This window comes from Salarias fasciatus, chromosome 12 (assembly GCF_902148845.1).
Source record: "Salarias fasciatus chromosome 12, fSalaFa1.1, whole genome shotgun sequence".
Taxonomy (NCBI): Eukaryota; Metazoa; Chordata; class Actinopteri; order Blenniiformes; family Blenniidae; genus Salarias; species Salarias fasciatus.
The window spans coordinates 3,585,157-3,609,047 of NC_043756.1; the positions used below are offsets into that span (position 1 = coordinate 3,585,157).

A 23,891-nucleotide genomic window follows, 5' to 3' on the forward strand; every position below is an offset into this window, starting at 1 on the left:
CACTGCTGCCGCTTCACGCTTCAGGTTTAAAGTGTGGAGCAGAAAGATGTGAGCAAAACTTCAATGCTGCGGGATTTTGATCCTCAAAATCTCTCAACAGTCGTATCAGGAGGGCCGAGGAAGGGTCTCTACAAACACACTCAGTTTTTAACTGCTAATTCTTGAGGAGAAATCATCAATAGAAATAAATAAAGGGTGAGACTTTTGATTGTTTTGTCCAACAGCACAGTGAATCTAGAGTTGTGGAAATTATGAAACCAATTAAAACCTTAAGTGAGCAACTTACCCTGACTTGAGTTTTACTCAATCAGTAATTATCTCTCGATAAACAGCTGCTTTTTTGTTAACATAATTTTTATGAGCCCTGTTGCTCTGCGCCACTTTCAGAGTCTTTGTCTGGAAATCATGGCCAGTAATGTAAAAAATGTGACCATTTTACATGTAATGAAGCCAAAAATAACAGTCATTTGTTATTTGTCTCAGGGTTGGGGTTAGTGGTTCAATAAGTAACAGATGGCAGCATTCACACTTCTCTAACCACACCTACAAGAAATTCTAACCAAACCCAACGCTCCGAGTGTGAACACACCCTTCAAATTCAAAAGAACACACACGACAGTGGAGCTGGCTGGCAACCAAAAGCAAATCCCATTTGCGCTGGGCTCTGAAAGATCAGGTGAAGGTGGCTCACGTCGGTCTGATGTGAAGTGGATCTGCGACCCGGCACGGCGCCGGGGCTTCAACACATCACCGCCCGCGGTTTACGACCATCATGTCCCGCACTCCGCCGCTTCTCAGCGAAGATAATCGCATTGACCCTTTTTTACAGTTCATTAAGTCCTACTACTCTGCACAGATCACACACTTAAAACACTGGTGTGGATATTTGAGGGATCGGGGATAGTTTTTTTTAATGCGACTCCCACGGCTCTGGCCAAACACCAGCCACTCTCTGGTGAGTTTACTGCAGCACTTATGCCTTTAAAAGAGGCGACTAATGTGGCTAATTTATGTCTGCTCTCTGTAACTGTGGGCTAACCTGTGAGATCACCGTCATTAGAGCCGCCCGGCTCCGTGCTCGTGCCATCAAACATAACAACCGACGCTCGGAGGGCTCACACACTCAGCCACGCTGAACCCTCGGCGTGTGTTTACACAAAGCGGCCCTGCCCTTCCTCCACGGAACAGGATTTTCCATCAACTGCAAGCAGCACATAAAAAGATGGAGTAAATTTTCAATCATCAAAGTAAAGCGTAATTACCCTTTAGTGAAGCTGCAGCACACCAGCCTCTTATTAGAACCACCGAGTGGTCATTTCAAACAAAACCTCTGACCCCTGCGCTGATCTGCATTCATCATCCTGCTCCGCCGCCTTTAAGTTAATGGATGATTTTAATATCCAGGCTGAACCTGCCAGCTGCTCCATGCCAAATTAATTTCTTTTCAGCAGTGAAACTCGACGGTTTCTCGCAGCTCATTGACTTCTCCTCCCACCGAACGCGCCCGTGTCCTACCGACTTTTGTCTGAGCCAGCAACTTCCTCCCTCACTACCTGCCAGCTGTTGACTCTGCTCTTTCTGACCACATTCACATCAGCGCTGAAATTTCAGCTCCTCCTCAACACACACACACACACACACACACACAGACACACACACTCCAGTCCAGCCGCTCCACTTACAGACTCATGCGTCTCCCGAGCCAATACGTTCTCGCGTCTCTCCAGTTTGTCCCTTCTCTATTACTCCAGCACAGTTTAAAGACGCGGACGTTTCCCTGCGTACCTGTAGCGCCAGCTCCTGGATGTGTCTGAACAGCTCGATGTCTTTCTCCGTCAGGTTCTCGTGCCCGGGAAGTTTTTCATCCTCGTCACGCCAGTCGCTGCCGTCCTGATTGTCTGGGGAGGGAAACACGCAGTCGGCATTAACGCAGAGGCATTGACGGGATTCTCAGACCCGAGTACCGCCGAGTCTGCCGATGGCGATTTATGACGGCGCAAATAACTATCGGAGGGCGCAGACAGCACTAAAGCACTTACAGTCAAATCTTCCTCCTCTAAATGCCTATAAATAATATCTTCCTCCTCAGGAGGAGGAATCTTTTGAATTTTAGCTTCAGAAAAGTTTCATGTTTGTGCAACATTTTGAAAACGACGTCCGTCTTCAGATAAACTGCATTTGCTCCCATTAACACAGAGACTGTTTTCAAAAAAGTTGTGCTTTTAAGCGACTTCGAGGACCAACGTCATATAAAACATAAAACTTTTCCATTTTCAAATGAAAAAATGATCCTGTAAGTGTTATTCATTTCACTAAGGTTTTATTATTAGTTTAACTACTATTAGCTGCAAAACACACAATGACCATAAGAACAGTGGCGTCTGAAAGGGTCATTTTCAACTTATTTTGCGCCAAACTTTTGAATTTATACCCTAACAGGTGATGGCTGCTGCAGGAGCTTGAACTGCTCCTCATCAGCTCCATTTATTTTCCACTACTACTCGTTACTGAGGAAAGTGGATTTTTAGTCTCGATGGAAATGAGATGGCAGGTGGCCTCTTCAAATCACAAAGCAACCCACTCACAAACAGAAGAAATTATTTACTACAACTGAAAATAATGAATCAGTTCCACAGGATTTCTACCTCTGCTCTACATTTTCCCGACAGGTAACATCAGGACTGACTCATTCAGAAGAAAAGTGTATGGATCACAATAACGGCTGCTGGCACAGTACGAGTGAAAATATGTCAGGATACTGATCACTTATTACACTTCAACATTACTAGCTTGCTACTTGACTTATTAATTTCACAAAGCAGGTTTCCTTCACGCCAACACACTCGCTCTGCAGTGATATGAGCTGAGAAAGTAAAGGAAAGGTGTCTGACCCTCACCCCCTCGGTCGTCCCCCTCTCCTTTGCGACTGGCTTTCTTCCGGATGCGGCACTGCTGCGAGTAGTCCACCACCTCCTGCCGCGCCTTGCGGCCCTCCGGCGACGGCGTGAAGAACTTGGTGAGTGCGTCGATGAGGCCCTTGGTCTTGTTGTTGAAGCGCAGGCTGCCGTGCGAGAGGTCGTCGTCGTCCCGCATGGAGAAGAGCAGCCGGTCGTCCCCGGGGTAGCCCTCGCAGGACGAGCTGGACGACGAGTGGGCCGAGGCCGAGCGCTTCCGCCGGCCGCGCCCCCCCAGCTTCTTGAAGGGCCGCCCCGGCCTGCGAGGACAGACGGGAGTCCGGTTAGGACGCCGTCTTCAGGTGAGGCAGCGCTGCTGCTTCAACATGCTTCAACTACTAACTGATCGCAGCACGAAATACTCATATTCTATGTTTACTCCGAGTACCGCCAGAAGACAGCTAAGCTTTAAATTACAAAGTGAGGAAGGAGAAAATATCTGTGAGCTGGTTGTGGAGAGTAGGCGGTGTCGCTGTTCGCCCGTCTTGACGGCGGAGGAGCATCTCTCGCGGCTCTCCGCCGGGCTGACACTGCGGATGACGACGTTAGCGCGAGACGGCGCCGTCTCACCTGTTCTTGGGCCGTCCCAGCGGTGCGTTGTAGCGCCGTTTGATTTGTGCTGCCTTTTCGTGTAAAAGCTTCTTTCCCTTTTTCCTGGGTTGGCAGATTTGACAAATCCACATGCCTGAGAGAGAAAGAGAGGGGGGGGAGGAAAAAAAAAATCCTGTGTTCACACAGTCTGAGGTGGATTAGACAAGACAGGCCGCGGCGCAGATAGCGCCATGCGCTGGAAGTAGCTCATACATTAGCACTTAATGGAGAAGCATTAGAGTTGGAAGCAACAACTCGAGAGACGGTTTAATCATTCACTGTCACTACGATGGCCATAAAAGATCGTAATGCAGGAGCCTGGAGGAGCACTCCTTCCAAGTAACGCGTGTGAGCTGAATTCATGCGGGGCTGTAAATAGGTAATGACGAGGGGAAGTTATGAGTTCAAGGAGCAGCTCTTGTTTATTTACCTTTCGGCATCCTAGTGAGGGGAGGATCACAGCACTCCATGTGGAAGCCCCGGTCGCACGAATCGCAGAACAACATGTTATCCTGCACACACACACACACACACACACACACAAGTCCTGATCAGTTTGTGACTCCAACCTGGGGAACTCGCGCCCCCATGGGGGGGCGCCAGAGATCAAGAGGGGGCTCAGACGACTCTGCTTCTCCATGAAAACAAAAGCACAACTGAATTTGTTTTTGAAGAATTCATATGGAAAGGCCTGCAAAGTCCATGTCAAGTAAAACAGCTACATTTCCTGGACCGATATAAGAAAGTAGTGAAGATATATCCACATGCTGAGGCTTCTAAGCAGGTCTGATCACAGAGCACGCTGTCAGCCTGAGCATGTAGTCTCGCTGTTAAAGCCCCCTCACAAACATTTGAATACCAACGCCGTCTCACCTGACAAACTGGAGAAAAGAGTGAAATCACGACTGAAAATAGCTCCATCCCAGAACCACAGACATGTCTATCAGCGTCTCTATCTGGCACTTAAGCAGAGGAAGACGACGAGAGCGCTCTGTCTGGCTGCCAGTCGGCCATATTCGCTCATCCACTCACCGCATTCTTGCCTTGATCCTGACAGCTGCTGCACGTCTTGCATTCGATGCACTGCCACCACAGAGCCTTCACTCGCACCGTGAGCTCCGGGGAGAACTTGAGACAGGACGGGTGGCCTGCAGGTAGACAGGCACACGCATAAAGAGAAGTGCGTCACTCTTTTTTTCCCCCTCCGTCACTGCTGACTGACAGCCCTGACCCACTTGCATCATGTTAGAAAGAAGGGGGGGGGGAAAAAAAAAAAAGGTCCTCTTGGAATTGAAAGCTCTCACTGCTGCAAAAAAAAAAAGGTGTTCAAACATAAATGACAATCTGTCAGAGCAGCGCTTCTATGTTTGAGGAGAAGCAAAACAAGACGGTCTTGTTCCCGAAGAGGAAGGTGTTTCTTTTTCGCTTTCCATGAGGAACGTCAGGCCATTCAGACGATGCTTCATGACGAAACCATTATACCGTCAGAGTTTTACAGACTGGAAAAAAAAACAAACTTTAAAGGTCATTCTGGTACTATTTTAACAGTCAGGCCCACTCAACATGAAACTACAATTGGTTTGACGTCTGTGATTTAAATCCTTTGAAAGAACGACACGAGTTTGAGTGAAAGTTCCAGTAAACATGTGCTGCAAAAATGCAAAAAAAAAAAAAAAAAAAAAAAAAAGGGTAAAGGTGGTATTTATTGTGGAATCAGTTGCGAGTGGAAAGAAAAAAGTGAGTTATTTTGGAAATGGAAGGAAATGCAGTGACCAGAAAGTCATATCAGGAAGAGGAAAAATAAACAGGAACAGAGAAACAGAGAGGAGCTGGAGGTGTGTGCCGCAAACTCAAAAAACCATGAGCGGAGCCGGAATAGCTTTCTGTGTTGTGCATGATTCACAAACAACTTTAGATAACAGCTCATTCAGTTGGAACAACATCATTTCTGCCTTTATATTACAAAAATGGCAAGATTTAAAGCTATTTTAAGAACTGCTAAGAGAAAGCTTTCTGTACATAAACATCTTAAAGTCTCTTTTAAGAAAATTTCCAAGTAAAACTTGACAATACGCAAAGAAAGACATTTCAGGTTAAGTGAACGAGCTGCAAAAAGTTTCTGCGCGCACTCAGTGACTGAAGTTCAAGTGTAAATTTAACTGCTGACGACGGTGAAGTGCATCCAAGAGCGGCAAATTAATGCGAATGCTCAAGCACCGAGGAGAGCAGGACTGGTGGAAGTGAGAGCGGCGGATCTGCAGAGGAGTCGTCAGAGTGAATGAACCGGCGGTGCAACAATAAGCTGGAAGCAGGAGTGGAGTCGTGTGTGGTTGAAGTGTCAACGAGAAGTGAGACAAGGAAAAAAACTTGTCAGATAGTTTAGAGATGGAGAGGGTTTTTTTTTTTTTCTTCTTCTTAAGGGCTTACTGATGCAAACTGGCACTCACCGCTGTTTCCACAGTCGGCACAGGAGATGAGCTCCTCTGGCTTCTTGTCACGATTCTGCTCCTTGGTCCCCAAACAGAAGCTGCAGATGGGGATGGGCTCCGCCACCGGCTGGAGGAGGGACGGGGGAGAGAAAGTGGAGAGTGTCAGTCAATTTAACGGCTTCATTGTACAAATGGAAACAACAGAGTGGCCTTGTGTGTCCTGTCACAGTGAATGACTGCTGCTGTGTGTATTAACAAACCGACGAATCACTGGGAATTACGACGGCACGGCGGAGCGTCCGGGATGATGGAGCGCACGAGAGCCGCTGCGATGAGTGGGCTTGTATAATTTATGTGGCGTGTCACGGCAGGAGCCGCCGCCGCCGCGTGCCGGCGTCTCCGCCGACTCCTGGCCGTTTGATCAGGAGCCGGATCTCGGCTGAGGAGTTCACTTCCTCCGCACGGTGTCCCATTTTGACACTCCTTCTCAAACATGCCCTCAGACGCTCGGTTCTGGGGCTCCATGAATCTTTCAGCGTGGCCTCGACAGCAGGTGCGAGACTCAGACAAACATCTCAGAGGCGCACATGCACAAACCCGAGCCGTGTTTTTGCCCGGGAAAACAAAAGCAGGGATAACACTTAGCATGTTGTTAGACATCAAATGCGACCTGCGTGTCAAATAAAGCCGAAAGATCACGTCCCAACAGCACTGCAGGTGCACTTCACACAGACAGACGCAGGAGGGGAGGGTGGTGGAAGCTTCTGGAGCCTGCGAGCCCTGAGGGGAAGCGCTGGCTTACTTCTATCTCAAAGAACACCGTTCGTCATTTGTAGGCACACATTTTGTTTTCCACACAGACGAATCCGACAGGATGAGAAAGACTAAATTAAAATTTGTCACTTCAGTCATAAAGTTCTTCCTACACTGGCTGGGAAGATGACACAAAGTAAAGTCACTATTCACTACTACCACAGCAAATGGGTAAACAGAGTATCCCTTAACGGATCACCAGTCTCTTACAAGCTAAGACAGATTTTACCAGGAGACACTGCATTATTTGGCTTTTCTGAATGAGAGGCTCAAATAAATAAATATTTATTGATTGATGTGAGCAGAGTCAACAACGCCTTGAGTGAAGCTCATCGTGATTCTGGGTTAATCTCTTCAAAACATAAAACCTTAACAGATTCATCACTTTTTAATTAAGTACCAATAATGAAATCACAGCACGAGAATCATCACGAAGCGTACCGAAAACCCGTAAGCATATCAGAACATTTCCAAGACACCAAGCATAATCTGAAGTACGGTATGTTCATCAGGGGGAGGGAAGAGAAAACAACCCTAAGTGTGGCAGAGCCTGCCTACGGCAAGCTGTCCTCAAAGCCGAGGCTGTTAGAAGTACGCTGCTGATGGACTCTGGAGGAGTGAAGGGCTCCGTGGCCGAGGCCAACGACATCTGTTGCTCGCCTGCTTCCACGTTCTCAGCTTCACGGCAGAACAGCAAAGAGAAAGTCGCTGGTGAGAAAGCGCTCACATGACATCTGGACTGGTGTTTGCCAGCGGCCATGTGGGAGTTTGGAACACAGCGCCGAAGAGGCGGCTTCCAGTCCTCTGCGATCTGATGACGCCAAAGTGGTAAAGCCTTGATCAGCCTAAACTTTTATGTGTTCTCTGAATCACACATGCTGCAGGCATGCTTCTCTGCAGGACTCTGCAAAGGATCTTTAACATGGGAGAAGATGCATACTGACAAACAAAGCCAGAGCTTCACATTAGCATCATTTCACCGCGCCACTACCTGGTATTCACCAACCAATCAGGATACTGCAAAAAAGGAGGGAATACTCAATTTAACACTGTTACAACAACCAAAGACGTTGACAAATTGAAACGTGAAATACAGTCATATTCATGATCAATACTGATTCATTTCTCTGATGTTTCCTGGTTAAACAGTTCTATTACTCAGAATAAAAGACAAACCCACTTTTTTTAGTTTCATTTCCTAAACCCGAATACTGCATTTGGTCCGATGTGGTAGAATAGATTACCATGTGGAATGTGGCTTAACCTAAAATCATCTCTTATGATTGACTGTGACAGAGATGGTTGTGGCTTCTGTAGCTTTTATAATATTTTCATTTGTACTTTTCATCTCTTGCTACCATATTTTGACAGATCATCTCCCAAACTACGGTTTTATCTGATGTGTTTTTAGTCATTTTTTCTTGTTGTTGGATAACCTACACCACCAACACTTCCAACTCCGTCCAATTTTTTCGTGGCAGGTGCAACACTGTTGTTGAAATACTGCCGATCACCTGCAAATTGACACAAACTGAATGCACCATCTGTGTGAGAAAGCAGCGAGGCACATTTTCTTAGAGATCTGTGTAAATCGGCGCTATAGCCTTTTATATTTCTGCCTCATTCAAAGATCTCTGCAGCGATATTTCTCATTTAGCCTCACTTGTCTTTTGTTCTGCACAAAGTCCATTCATCTTACTAATAATGAAAAGTGAAAACACAAGAAAGCACAAAAGGACCGCGGCAGATGAATGTTTCACCAACGCAATAAAGGCAAATCTTGTGGCGATGCGAAAACGACGGCGGCTTGAAAACACATCATAACGAAGCATCTCTGGAGTGAAATCAAAGCGTGCCGTGAGCCTCAGGTATGCCAGTCCACGAGCGTTTCATTGTTCACACTCAATAAAGGCGAGCATGCAATGTTGTGAGGCAACGTAGCGAGCACACACTCATCTTGACAATGCATATATTTACATTAGATAACGCCTCATTCAGGAGGCTGGAGGTCTGGAGTACACTAGTGTGTTTTTGAGGAATCATCCAGCTGCTCAGCCAGCCTTGCAGGACGGGGATCGGACCTTTGATGGCGGGAAACGTTGGCTTCCCTAGAACGCAACTATAAACCTCACAGCAACACATTATTCTAGAGATGTGATCAACTTTTAACACAGCCAAGGCCAGGACATTATTCCAGTAATACGAATCCTTTTGTTCAAGAGGCGAAAAACCAACAACACGACGTCCACTGGAGTCAGTAGAAAAAGATTTTCCACTGCACAATGGCGTAAACGCGCCGAGCGGCAAAGAGCTGGGTCGGTAACGTGTCCTGGCAGGGAGGGAGACAGGGACAAGGGCTTGATTTATTGGGTTCATTTCCTCCTGACTGGGGCTGCTTCCCGCACCCCCTGCTACACCTTACCCACCAAACAGCACAGGGGCCGAGGAAGAGAGAGAAACAAAGAGCAGAGGGCCAGAAGTAAACCGAGAGAGCGAGGGGGGCTCCAGGAAGTTCACCATGAAGAAACGCAGATGGAGACGAGGGACAAGCATGAACGTTTAACTGGACAGTTCGCATTTTCACTGCTGATGATTCAGATGGTAAAGATGTAGTGGCTTTATGTGCTCTGTAGGTTTCCTCAACACCTGGGCATGAGCATCGTCTTCGCCGTCTCCATGGAGACCGATGATTTTTTTACAAAAGTTCTACCTTGGGAGCTGTACATTTTCAGTGGCTCTGAGAGTCGTCGTCGTCTAAATGGATGCCAAAAATGCAACTGAAGTTTTCCATTTTCACTTGACGCATTGTGTAAATGGGGCCCTAAGTTAGAGCCATATGAAATCCGTGTTAACGGAATCACGGACGGAATCGCGGAAATGACCAATAAAAACGGAATTGGAATAAAACGCGGAATATTGCGGAATTCGTCCTAATCTGGTCTGAAATTCAGTTTTCGGGAGAAAATGGAACCTTATAGAGCAAAGCAAACATGCCGGGGGGACCGCCCGAGCTGCTGCAACGTGTACGTCACTTCCACAGCGCGGCTAACATGCTAAAGGTGCGTTCACAACGCCAAATGCTTTCCGCCATTTTGCGTCAAAATACAATTGAAAACAAATGTGAACGCGCGTTCCAGCCACGACGAGACGCAACAACACGATGTCCAAGCGAGCTGCTCCCTCCCCTCTCACACATTCAAGAAAGTTACGAAACTCCACGCTAAGCGCTAAATACAGAGCAGAACAGTACACGGGCTTTTATGCCTCAGGGGAAAAGCTTTTTTGTAAATACTGTCAACGTACTGTGGACTGGACTCGCAAAGACGCATGCGACTAATTGAAAAGTATTTCTTTGTTGCAGGACTTTAAACATTAAATGGACTGTTATATCCTATTAAATTGTGGACATTTATTCATTTCCACTTACCAGACACCTTTTTTTAATGGTAAAAATGAGCATAAAAAAAACAAAATATCAAATTCAGAAATATTAAAATGGAAAAAACGGAATTTGGGAAAAAATAAAACGGAATTGAGGAAAAAATAAAACGGATTTCATATACCTCTACCTAAGTGTCATTTTTGAAAGCTGCTGGGAAGAGCAACATGTCTCCAGGGAGGCGGATCTTGTGTTTTGTTGCTATGCATTATCTTGTGAGACTGGGTGGGATCACAGTGTCTCCAGGTAAATCATATCAAATTGGAATAAGTATGACCAAACTGCTGGGAGAAGCAGTCATTGTTCCATGTTAATACCCAAATGCTTGAGTGGATTGTTACTGAAATTGCTCCAAAGTTTGTTTTTTTTGTTGACATTTTTGCTCAGATGCAGCGTACATGCTCCCTTATTTCCATTTTCCAAATTAAAGTATTTCAAAAATGCAAGAGTACATTTATCCAACAGTAGATAGTGCTTTTTAAAAAACTTTTGCCGAGCTGCGCAGGAATGCAAACCAACTCATATTTCTAATGCAGACAAACTAACAGATTGACTGAATAAAAGGCAGTTCAGCTCAACACCACTGCAAGCTACAAAGTCCAAATGAATTGAAAAGGAGCCAACTTCTCCAATGAGGAAGCTCCTCAAACTAGCGATGTACGATATGAACTTGATAAAAAAAAAAAAGTTTTACCGCAAACACAATTGTAGTTCAAAGTCACTAACACACTGCAACAAGGACACTTTTATTAATCACCAGCAGCACAGAATAAACATGAGAAATCTCCAGAACAATGGTGAAATAAAGAGGAATGAATTAAAAAAAAAAAATCCATATTTTTAGGGTTTAAGTCGTCTGTGTCAAACTCATTTCAGTTCAGAGAGAAACTTGAGGTCAGTCCAGTAAAATGACAAAAATACAAAACGTTTTAGTGCAAACAAATAGAATGCATGCATAAAACTGCAATATCTTCATCATTTTAAACTTTGGATTCTGGTGAAAAATACAGTGAAATGTCTTTTTCAATCCTACTGCAACCAAACGTGCAACAATGGCTCAAACATACACAGTCTTCTCACAGGTTGGACCCTCTGGAGTCCCCGGATTGGTCCACAGACCCTACGTTTGATAGAGAAAACTCCCACACATTTGTAAACTATCAAATAGGGCTGGGGAACATGGGAAAAAAGCCCTATTGCAATCAGTTTTTTCACATCAGTTTATAATACAAAATATATATATATATATTTGTCAATTTCTGAAAGTTCCCTGTTATTTTGAGATTTTAAGATATCAGAGGGTTAATTCTTATGTAATTATTTATTTTCAGTCAATGTTAAACATAAAATGTAACACTGTACAACTGTTCCAGATAAAAAAGCCACACTTCTCATCATCAATGGCGATTTGTATCGTCTGTCTAATCACAGATGAACACAATCTATTGAAAAGCCTATCGACCGTGTTTAACATGTCTATCAAGAAGAAGTTATTCCAAGACATAAACCGTTGTTGTTTTATCACCCAGTCCCAGTAGAGAGAGAGAGAGAGAGAAAAAAGACAGCATCAGGACAAAAATAACAATCCAGAGGGCAAAAAAAGGGAAGGAAATGGGAAGCGTAGAGAAGGAGAAAATCTGCAGCAGCAGTCGTCTGAGCAGCCTGCGTGAGACCAACACCTCAATCATTCCTGACGCTTAACCCCTTTGCCGCTGGAGGAGGTCAACTGCTGCCGCTCCAGTAAACACCAGCGCAGAGCCAGAGTGCAAACTGCCTTCCACACCGGGCGCCCGCTACAGTGAGGCTTCAGTTACTCCCTGCCACTGTAAATTAATCCCCAGCAGATACTAAAAAATGAAAAGCTAATCCTCCCTTCATGACAGGGATATTGGAGCTGCGGAACACAATCCTCACATTTCTCCTGAGAGCCGTTTTTCCTCCACGTTTCAGCCTTTTCTAACTCAGCCAGCGCGGGTTGCCAGGACCACTCTGACACCACAGCGGCGCTCTAGAAATTTCTCACATCGACTCACTGTTTGACTCGAGTGTCATAGCCAGTGTGTGTGTGTGTGTGTGTCTATTTTAACACTCTGGATTCGTGTTTTGGCAGAGACTTCTTTTTCTTCGACGTGGGGCGAATATTGAGGAACGAAATGTTGCTCGGAGCCAAAACGACACGCCTCGCAGTAGCTGTTGGAAAACTAACAGGATTGAGGAGGTGTTGTTAAAGCGTCACCTTCACACTATAGAAACCTGTCATACAAGTAACAGGTTTCTCTTTTCACACACACCTGAACACAAACGGACAAGTGGAAACGCAGTGTCCTGACCCAGGAGACACACCCACCAAAGTTTTCTGGATCACTAAGCCACAGTAGTATCAAACGTGCTCCTTATCATGTCTCATTGTGCTTTAGTGTTTGCTCGTTCTTTGTTTTGCTTTCAAACGGCAGAATGAACACTTAACACGACGCACTGTATTATCCGACACTTTATACCAAGAGATAATAGAAAACAACTGGTGGTGGCCTCATTTCCCCTTTATATACTCACTTCTCTTATCCAAAGAGAGGAGAAGAGAGTGAGGCAGGAAAGAGAGAACAATAGAGGAAGGACGAAAGGAGGAATGGGGAAGGAGGGGGTAGAAGGAATCAAAGGCAGTGGGAGAGAAGAGCAAAGCAAAGCAAAGCAAGGCGATGCTGTTGTCCTTGTCTCGTCTCAAGTCAAGGATCTCATTAACATGGGCGCCCAAACTCGGCCGCCCCCCCATCACACTTCCCTTATGGCCGCCCCCACCTCCAACCCAAACCCATTGATCACCGGTACAGGACGTGTCGTGCAGGCACAGACACCACACAAACACAATGGCACTTTTCTCACCCAAAAATCATTAGATGATGTCAGTGCTAACACACACACGCACGCACGCACACACACACCTCCTGTATCCTCCTGTTAGCACACATGGATCCATCAAATGGAAGGTAATAAGAGTAAATATTGCATCTGCAACCTGAAATCTCTGTGGACCCACTAGCAAGGCAATCACTGCAAAACAATCGGTGCACACTCCGGTGTGACACCCCTAACAGCGAGAGGGGGGACCCTGCGCTGTGCCAACCAAGCATCGCCCCCCCCCCTCCCATTAAAATCCGAGGTTAGCGAGGGAGCACAAAGCTAAATCACAGCATCAAACGGAGTGTGGCTGGCCGGGCTCCAGCTGTCACTTCCACAGCTGCTCAGCACATTGGCTGTGTTTGTGGAGTGGCGGGGTTGGCCGTACGCGAGGCCTCGCACTGCTGCACTTCCCGTGCCAAATGCCACCGGCGTCACGGCCACCGGTGAGCTGGAGGTAGCTGCTCCCCATGGGTGCCCACACCGCCGATGCCGATGCACTTTCTGTGAACACACAGCTGTGTGTGTCTGCTCCCGGTGGAACTTCGGCTGCTCGGAGTCGCAGGGGGAAGACCTTCAACGGAAACCTCAACCGTGGCCAAAGCTAACGCTAAATACTGGGAGAAGGAAAAACAAAAAAGAAGCAGCAGCAGCTCAGTACATACTTAACATGTGGCAAAGATGACATAAACCGTTTGAGTGAGTTCACCGCCAAGAATTTCATAAATGAAGCAGTCAGCATCGACTTCTGTGGCTTATCTTGTGTATATGAAATAAAGTAATTATTGGTGTGAAGCTCACAGCAGCCTCCCAGGGGGAAGCTCAGTGCAGGTGTGTTTGTTTGGGATCTGCTAAAACATGGAGCTCTAAAAGGAAAATTAAACTTCGCCTTTAATTTGATTTCTAAAACCCCGTGAGCCCACCTGAAGTAAGAAGAGGCATCACTACTGTAATAATCTTAGTTTTACCAGAAACAGAACACACTCTACTTTTATGGCACATTTTTTTTCACTTCTGTCTTGAAGTGATTTGCACAGTTTCATTCACCAAATCACAATGAAATGATGACAGCCACCATTAAAAGGCTTTCAAGCACCACTGGGAGCAACTGAGGGTTCAGCGCTTTGCTCAAAGACCCTTCAACATATTGAACACACAAGCTTTCATCTGAAGGGGGGATCCACTTCACCAACTGAGCGATAACTGGTAATGTACGATGACAAGAACAGGTGCTGATCATTTTACACAGCAACTTTTCAAAAGGAAACATATAGCTTCTGTTTAAGAAAAGCTTCCCTTTTCCATGGGAATGATTTGAAAATGATTTCCGTTTACACGTCAACAGCAGAAACGCTGTGGTTAACATGCTGGGCCACGACAGGACGCTGTCATTAAGTTGGATTGTTATCAGAGGCGACTCAACTATAAAACTACCAAGTAGGAGGAGGAGGACGGGGGATCGCGCCACTCTGGAGGAGTGTTATTACGGTTTGATCGTTGTGCACATGCACAGAAACAGTGTTTCAGAGAGGTTGTGTTTTTCTCTGTTTTTAAGCAGACTGTGTTTTTCCTGTTGTCGAAACGGCTTCTTAGTGCCTTCAGGTGCAATTCGCCTGAAGTCTTAAGACAACAAAGATCTCGTAACAAACCAAACTTGAGACACAATGAGCTTCAGATGCACCACATCCTTGCAGCTCACCGGCGAGCACGTGCAAGGCAGTTATGACACTTTTCAGACAATCAAAATGCTGCCAGTGTATTCTTAGCATGTACAAAATATCTAAGAATTCAAAGTGCATTGCAACACATTGATCGCAGCATTATTGATCAGTCTGTGCTACACAAATAAGTACAAATAAAGAACTTTAACACATAAACTGGTTACTAAACTTGTTTCCTTGGAGGCTGATTTGCTGAAACATGATCGTGAAACTAATCCCTGGTGGATACACACACACACACACTCGCCTACATACAAGCGCAATGTGCTGCTCCAAATTCTCATCCTTTGCTGCAGAATGTACATCGATGCAGCATGTGTTTTGTTTACGTCTAGCAGCCTGATGGGAGAAATCCCAGAGCCAACACAAACTTCTACATTTAGCTTTAACTTGGATAAGATAGTTACAATAGAAGTGTGTACACTGCCTAAGTAGGTGCAACAATGTAGAATGAAAACCTTGTGCCAATACAGCACTCACGCTAGTGAAGGAGCCTCATCAAGCTCACTTAGCTAATAGTTCCACACTTTGCCTTCGCTTTTGTGTAAAGAAACACAAATCAGCTGAAAGACTTGAAACATGCAGACTGTTACGGTGTTTCTCTTCAGACCAATGCTGGTGACAACCTGTCGCTTCTCAGATCGCATGGTCCCCCCCCAGCCTGAAGCACGTAAAGAAAGAAAAGAGAGAACTACGCTCATTCTGGTCAGGATAAATGTAGAATGATATTTTCCATTACAATTCCAGAAGTAGCACCTTTGTTGTACTTTGTGTGAACTGACCCTTTTAATAGGCTAAAGCTCAACGGTTTTTCCATTTCTCTGCCGGCTGTGCACTGCTAAGTGTCAAACAAGAAATGGAGTTGTGGTGGCAGTGAAGCACGAGGTGAAAGCTGGCTCCATCAGAAAGTGGAACTTCAGACACTAATAACAGGTCAACTGGGGCCAGAGCTCTGGCAAAATGGAATCAAGTCAAGGAAATAGAAACCAGAAACAAAGAATTTCTACAAGTCCTGCTCCTTGAAGGGATTGATCAGGCTCAAAACATGAAATTCTAGAGAAGCCGACAACAGGCCAACGGGAGACCATTTCATAGCACCAAACTTAGTCATTTCAGGAGCATTCCTGCGGTGCAGGGCTAACCCGGGGAATGCTTTCATCCCTCCATACAGCATAATCCTCTCCTGTGACTCAATGACATGATACAGCAGCAGCAGGGGAAGGGGAATGAGAAGGAAAGAGACCAAAACGCAGGCTGTACCCGAGACATATAATCAATGTCTGGGGGCATTTTGTATTTGCTGAGTAACAATATGTGGCGTCTTCGCCTTGAGCAAACACAAGCAGGGTTAATGCGTGTGAAGTTAGAGAGAGCCAGAGGTGAGGGGTCGATTCGATGTGGGTAAAGTGGATAAATCTATTCATTATAGTTCATTATTAGCAACATCTAATTATGTAGCTCGACCACCGCTAACGACAACCATTAGCTGGAGGATGCTAATGTTAGCCACTCCGATTACGGGTCAGTGGGACATTCTACAGTGGAATCAAAACACCACAGTGTGCGAGTATCAAAGATGTGTGTGTGAGAGAGTGTGTGTGTGTGTTGTTCACAAGTCCCTTTTTCACACGTCCTCGCCGTGACACGGCGCGACGAAATCGAGAACTCTGGTTCACCCCGCTCCAGCTGTTGGGGAAAGGGCAACTACAGGGCAGGAAGATTGCTCTTGCCTATTATGATGGGATGAGCATCACACGCATGCACACACAACTATACACACACACACATACAGATATACACACAAAGGCTCAGCGTCAGGCCCATCCCACCTAATGGCCGTAGCCTCATACTGCTAACGGGCGCTCGGGGAGGCAATGAGGTTTGCCATCTATATATCCATGACCCTTGGATGACTTCTCTCCCCCATTCAACTCCCCCCTCCTGACCTGGCAATGGCACCCTATTAGGGTGAGAGGGGGGAGACACAGGGACCAAAATAGGGTCTGGGATCCCGTTTCAATGGAACGCCCTGATGCAAACACCGGCATGTTGAGTATACAAATCTCCCCACAAATGGGGTCAAAGCTAGTGCTTAGCCATTTGTTTTGATTTTCCTGCTCCACCCCCCCGGCTCGCACTCACACTCCCTCTCACCCTTCCCTTTAGGAAATCATAACTGTTAGCAATCACACAGGGCAGCATGGCAATGATGCGCGGTGGAAAAGTAGCGAGAGGTAGGACAGTGATCATTGCTGCGCCGTTCTCCATCTTTCGTGCACAATCTTTATCTCTTTGAGGCATGTGCCGCTCGCGCAGACCCACAAGAACAGATGCATCAAAAACACACCGACAGCCACAAACACACATGACTGAGCAGCAGCAACGTCGTCGTGCAGGAGTGTATATCAAAGCATCATCACAAGAAAAAAAAAAAAAAGAAGAAGAAGGTAGGACCGGTAAACAGGACTGTGTGAATGCCTGGCACAAATGTCAACTTCCTGACTGCTGCTGCTGCTGCTGCTGTGGCTTCTCAATGTCTAGCCCGAGGAGAAGGCGAAAAAAGAAACGGCAAAACAATCCAAACCAAGCCATTATTAATACTCCAAAATGCATTAAGCTCTGATCGCCGTGATGTTTCCAGCTCAATCAGCGGCAGGTGTCCTGCCAATATTTACACTGTGTTGTGGGATTAAAAAATAAAGACCTACAGTGCAATATAAAGCAATGTAAGAGAAATAAGTATCAACAACATGTTCACGCTGAGACGTTCTTGACTTTGTTGTATTTGTCTCTGAGGCAGAGGAGCAGGTCAACCAGCAGCTGAGTCAGGGAGGAGGAGGTTGATCTCCGTTTGTCTTAAGAGGTGGACCATCTGCAGCCAAGCAGGTCACTGTGTTAGGCAGGCAGACCCCATGTGACTGCAGCCTGCTCTCTAGGCTAATCCTGCTCTGTGTGTGTGTGTGTGTGTGTGTGTGTGTGTGTGTGTGTGTGTGTGTCCTGAGCACAAGCCCCTGTGGCTGCATGCACACGCACACACACATCCAGAAAGGGGCCAGACGACACCAGAAGCTAGTCAAAACAGTAGCTGGGACCAGTCTGACACATTCGGCTGCACGATGCGCTGCTCGTTAGTCCTGTTGAGTTTCATTTGTACGCTGTTGTAGTAAGTTGTACGTTTGTGTCTGTTGTGTTTACATCTCTTTGGCTTTCTTTGTACATGTGTCTGGCCCTTCCAACTGGAGGTTAGCAGTCGGCTGCTCTCTCTGATCAGGTTACAGAAGTGGGTGTGTTCCCTCTCTCCTCTGTCGCCTGCATGTCTGCCTCTCCCTCCCTCCCTGTCTTACTCCAACTCATTCTGTCTCCCTCACTTTCTTCTCCTGCTACGTCTCTGCCTCTCTCCCCCTTTCTGGTTCGAGAGGCCTGAAGCTTGCGTCATGCAGGGCCTCTCCCTCTGGCACCACTACAGACCACCTCTCTCTCTCTCTCCAGCTTGTCTACGTGCTTCAGCTTCCCTCGCTTCCTTTCTTTCTTCCTCCCATCTCCTGACAGTTCCTGACAGGGAGCAGCCCTGCAGCTGGTCCACACTCCCTGCAGGAGGTTGGGAGCCCTGAGACTCTCCCTCCTGACCTCTCACTCCTTGTCAGCTACTCAAAACTGGGCCCAGCATCACTGCATCACACACCTGAGACCGTCATCCACCACGTAAAGCATCATCAAACCCCAAACTTCCCAACAACACAAACTGCCGCTGTCTGGAAACCGCTGGAGCTGCATCCCAGTTTGAAGTGCGATGCTGGCATCTGTCTGACTACACAAGTGTCGCCCTGCTGTTTTTAGACATTTCTAAAATAACCCTGCAAAGTGCTTCACCATATGCTGGATGAGAACTCACAACCGACATTCACACTGTGAGACACCTCACTATGCAGTAGTAAATTGCAACCTTGAAGAGTACGCCCAATTTGAACAGGCAGTGATCATGCTCTTCCAGAGTCTCAGAGCTGCCTGCTGAAAGATGCCAACCTTTCCACAAGAACAGCTGCTATGATGCAAGTCTAATATATGTAACAAGGATTGTTAAAAAAAAAAGAATCGGAGGACGTTTTCTTCTGCTTTCATGCTCACTTTCTCTCTGAACCAAGATGCCAGATACACTTGATTTCTTGTCCAACAGCATTCGACAGGATGTCTGCGATTTTATCAGATCCATTAGACGCCAGCAGACAACAGAGCTTTACACCCATTAATCATCTCACATAATTTGATCTCGATCTCAAACTCAGCTCAGTGATTTACAATAGTTCCAGTTTGATCATCAACAACAGATTTTAAGCACCATATTCAAAAATTCCACCTATGTGACACGAAAACATCCATAGAGTACTGTATCAGTGTGCTCATGTTTGAGGTAATGGCCCATAGTTTTACATGTACGCAGGACCCTTACCTTGTCTTTCTCGTGTGGCAGCAAACGGACAGGCGGCAGTGATTCCAGAGATACCGTCCCGGTCCCGTCGTCGTGGGAGCTGCTGCGGCTGATGAGCTGGAACAGTGGACCCTGCTTAACCACACGTCCGTGAGCCACGGCCCTCTTCAGGGCCACCCTCAGCTGCTGGTGGAAGAGGCCGGGCCCCATGGAGCCGCTGCCCGACAGGTAGGCCGCCACATCAGCCTGGCACTTGAGGAAACGCTCGACGTTCTTTAAGGTGGAGCCGCCGGGTTCGTGGAGACCCTCCAGTGCCCGCTTGATCAGCTTGTTCCAGTCGAGTCCCGGCTTCTTCCCCGAATGGGAGTGGGAACTCCCAATGCCGACGCCACTGCTGCCGCCGCCGCCCCCTCCTCCGCCTCCTCCAGAGCTGCCACCTCCTTTAGGCTTTGGCAGAGCCAAGCGCCCGGGGTTATCGGGATCCTTGTAGGAGTTCAGACCTTTGTTGGTGACCTTCAGTATGGTTCCATCCTTGACACTGAGCTCCAGCTGTTCCAGAATCGTTTTGCGGTCCAGACCATGGGACATGGACACCGCATTGCAAATGCGTTCCTCTGACGGTCGCTGCTTCTGCTTCTTCACTTTCTTGATCGCCTCTAGGATCCATTGGGTGTACATTGGGTTTGCCAGTTTGACCATGGCTGCGTTCTGGGTGGGTGCAGGGGCCGTAGGGCCTCACTGCAAGAACCACTCAGAAAAATAAAAATTTAAAAAAGAGGGGGGGACTTTATGCCAAGGAAATGCCTGGCCTGCGCCGTAGCGCCGCCGCCTCCTCCTTTTTACCCGTTATCTGCTTACTATCCCTTGTCCTGGGGTCGAACAGAGAGTCCCTCAGAAGCTGAGTATGAGCAGCGCGGAAAAGAGCAGCTGATCATAGCACAATCCCCCAGAGCCAACCCTGCACCCAGTAAAATCTGACCCACCCACCACCCACTCCCAGCCAGGTGAAGGTCCCTGGCCAAAAGCAGGGGGTAGTGAGGGAGCTTTCAGGCCGATTAACACCTTAAACTCCAACAGTACACAATAAAGGAGACAGCAGATCTCGATGGTGAGAGAGTCTGTACACAAAAAAAAAAAATTAAAAATAAAGGACCTCTCCCACTTTTGCAAAATTCAAAACAGAAAAAAAAAAAAACAAAAACAAAAATCCTTGTTCCTCAGTTGGCTTCCTACTGCAGGGGAACTAGCCAATTCTCAGAGTGACTTGTGGGAGACGAGCATGGTCTCCTGGACACGAGTTAACAGTTTCATTCATAAAAACAAGGGCACCACAGCAAGTGTCCCGTTGTTTTTTCACATCCCAGAAGACGATTTCTGTCTGCGTTCACGATTCCTCGTCTTCTCCCCGTTTCTCCTTTGAAACCTGTCACACGCCAGGGATTCACAGCAGAGATGTCACCCCAGGGAGCAGCCAACACTGACCACCTTCATGCCGACTGAACTTGGACTGAAAACGACTGTGGAAGAGAAGAAACACAGAGGAGAAGAAACAGAGAAGTTAATGAAACTTTGCAGAAAACCCCAAAACAGATCACTGATGCAAGGGGAAAAAAAATGTAAACAGGTAAAGCATGAGCGAACTTAAGGAGATGCTACAGCTTGAAATGCATGCAGACACAAACAAAACAAAAGCATGCTTTACTTGACACACATGTCCCTCAACTTCTATAAACAGAGTGTAAAGCACACCAAAATTGCAAAATATTTTTTAAAACAAATGAATGGCACTGGCATATACTACAGCTAACAAATTATTAAAACCATAAGGTGTATGACCAGTAAAGATATTACAATCACGCACAGAAGTCTGAGTTATAAGGGCAGTAAACACAAAAGTGCACTTGTGAGTTGTGAACTTGGCTAGTTGTGTTGCTAACGTAAACATGATGCAGTCAAAGCTCAGCCTGTTAGCAAACATTAGCAGGGGGCTAACGAAAAATCAAAGCCGTGTAAAGTGTCGCATTGCCAGAAAGCTTCCGACTCCGCCGTTTGCTCTCCCTGATAATACCGGAGGCAGCCTCGAGTCTGACAACAAGCCTTCCCGCTTACTGCTGTTGTTTAGCAGGCTCGCGTCGGAGGCTAACCAGCGGCGCTAACGTTACGATTGTGTTACTAATGTTACTCGCTGAGCCCCGAAACGTAAACAGCAGCAAACGGCAGGTTACAGCCTCGACATTCCCCCATCGGGCGGATGTTTCCGCCGGTACGGACCGTCAGACCGCAGAAATCACAGCGAATAATCTCCATCCGAGTGTCATTCACATATTCACGTAAGACCGCGGCCTTCTTAAAAAAAAAAAAAAAAAAAAAAAAAGGCACAATGCAAGTTGCAGACGGCCATCTCGGCTAGCGGGCAAGTGCAAAATTGAAGAAATCTCCGCGGCGGATTCTGCAGCGCTCCGTGATCCGCGGCCTAGTGCTCAGCCTTCGGCATGGGCGAGGAGCGTCTGCCCGCTCGGAGAGATGCGTCCCCCGCCTCGCTGACTTCCTCCCTCCGCCAGCCGCCCTCCCACGTATCGCTCCAGCCTGCGGTGCGGCGAAGACAAGGCCGCTGGAGCGGAGTAGCTAGGCCTCGGCTGCCCCCCTCCTCCCTCTCCGTGCTCCCCCCTCCACCCTCCTCCGTGATCACCATCCCTCCGTACCCCTCTCTCCCTCTCTGCCTCTCGCGGTTCCCCCCAGAATGCTAGCGCTGGTCCGGTTCTGCTTTCCGAGGGAAGCTCGGGGAAAGCGGACCGGAGGTGGTAAAAAAAAAAATCCCACATCCTTTCATCCGGCTTCCGCTGCTACTCACCGGGATTCGGTGTCGAGCCGCCGAGGAGAAGGTGCCGAAACGGTGCGAAACGAAGACAACAACAAGCCTGAAAATGCAGCCAGAGACTAGGGGCTCCAGAGCCGACGCCATCTTTGAGTGAAACAGGAGCACGGCTGGTGGGGGAGGGGGGAACAGGCAGGGCCAAGGGACCGTCTGCATGGTGCGAGGCGCAGATCCAGGGGAAGAAAAATCCACTGCAAGGCGCGGGGGCGGCGGCGGCGGCGGCGGCGTGCTGTTGCTATGAGAGGGGTGTGGATATTGCTGGAGCACATGAAATGGAAGAAAGGGACAGATGGTGGCGGCGGTGGAGGAGGAGGGAAGAAGAGGGGGGAGAAAATAAAAAGAGAGAGGATAGGTGTTCTCGCATTCTCTGCCGTACTACGGATGCAAGGGAGGAGGTTTAAGGGAGCGTCTGCATTTTGCCCCATTAGTTGCACGAAAAAAAGAGAAAGAAAATCAAAGCCAATGAGCGTGCCTTAACGTTAGAGGGTATTTAAAGATCAAACACCCCTCCACACTGCAGTCTATTGTAAAAAAAAAAAAAAAAGAAAAAAGATGTGTGTTTATTAACGTGGAGCCACACAGATGCAGTCCCCCCAGAGATGATCAGATGTTGCTGTGTGTGTATGCGTGCGTGTGTGTGAAGCTATCTGGAGTCTACATGATAAAGCCTGTTATTATCCGCCTATGCAGAGCAGTCCACTGATGCAGTTGCCAGAGAGTTATCTCTCCTGCAAAGAAAATGATTATGTAAACTGTCTGCAGCCGATCCACTTTGTTTCATTTCATTAAATGACAGCCGAGTCTAACACCTTGTTGTAATTTATGTTTGGGAAAAGGGGGGGGATCTTTTTTTTTACAGCTCTCAGAGCAACATCAATAACAGCATCTGGTGGCAGATGGAAGTAACATAATGTAAAGATATCATCATCTGTGTGTTTGAATCTGCACGCTGCTCTTTATAAAAGTGATGTGCCCACAAAACGCAAGTTATAGACACTGCAAGCCCTCCTCTGTTTCACAAAAACAAATCTACTCCATTCATAATGAGTGACACTTAATCGTGGGAGAAGTCACACATATTTGTGTGTAATTTATGAGTCTACCAGGGGGAATTCTGCACAGTGCCATGATAGTCCTCTCCTTATTCATAAGAAAAACAATCAATAAAGAAAAGCTGATTTCGCTCCTTCAATTTCATGATCATCATGATACAGGGGCACTTGTGTTGGGAATCTGGCAGCAATCTTCCTTTTCTATTACGGGCTAATGCCGAAAGCTCCCTGGGTGGAAATTAAATTATCTGCAGCTTTGTGTAAAATGATGTGTACGGCAGTCCTCAGAGACGAATTACGGAGTGTCTTATAGGGAGCAATTAGACCTGATGTTTTCCCATGTTAGAGGTGTCTTGTGAGAGGGTGAACTGCCATCAGCACAGTGGTGATCAAATAAACCCGGTAAGGTCACACTGTTTATCTTGCACTTCTTCTGGGACAGATAAATCACATTCCAACGACGGGGCACTAATTATAATTAACGGCGGAGTTATTACACAGATAAATAGTGTGAAGCGTTAACACATGAACGGCTATTAGCACGCCTCCTGAGGACTCATGTTACATTAGTGCGTACAGTAGGCCAGCTAACAGATGGACAATGCACTAGAGAAGCTCGCACCGGCCATCTATCGTTTACGGGCATGAATAAATAATGTTGTGTACCGTGATCCACAGCAGAGGCCATGTTCACCA

At 46.9% G+C, this 23,891-nt stretch overlaps 1 protein-coding gene across 3 annotated transcripts in view; it reads right to left on the reverse strand.

The window, feature by feature from the left end:
* kat6a (K(lysine) acetyltransferase 6A) overlaps positions 1-22,283 on the reverse strand; it is a 32,398-nt gene extending 10,115 nt beyond the window's left edge. For 2 of the 3 annotated variants that reach the window (XM_030103887.1, XM_030103885.1), the window contains exons 1-8: positions 22,120-22,283; positions 19,290-20,785; positions 5,993-6,101; positions 4,578-4,693; positions 3,976-4,057; positions 3,525-3,639; positions 2,892-3,214; positions 1,786-1,898 (exon numbers count right to left, since the gene is read on the reverse strand). In XM_030103887.1, coding sequence (XP_029959747.1) covers positions 1,786-1,898; positions 2,892-3,214; positions 3,525-3,639; positions 3,976-4,057; positions 4,578-4,693; positions 5,993-6,101; positions 19,290-19,967 — 1,536 coding nt within the window. In that variant the 5' untranslated portion in view covers positions 19,968-20,785; positions 22,120-22,283. The remainder of the gene's footprint in view (positions 1-1,785; positions 1,899-2,891; positions 3,215-3,524; positions 3,640-3,975; positions 4,058-4,577; positions 4,694-5,992; positions 6,102-19,289; positions 20,786-22,119) is intronic. The other variant, XM_030103888.1, reaches the window with a different exon arrangement.
* Between the last annotated feature and the right edge of the window lie 1,608 nt (positions 22,284-23,891).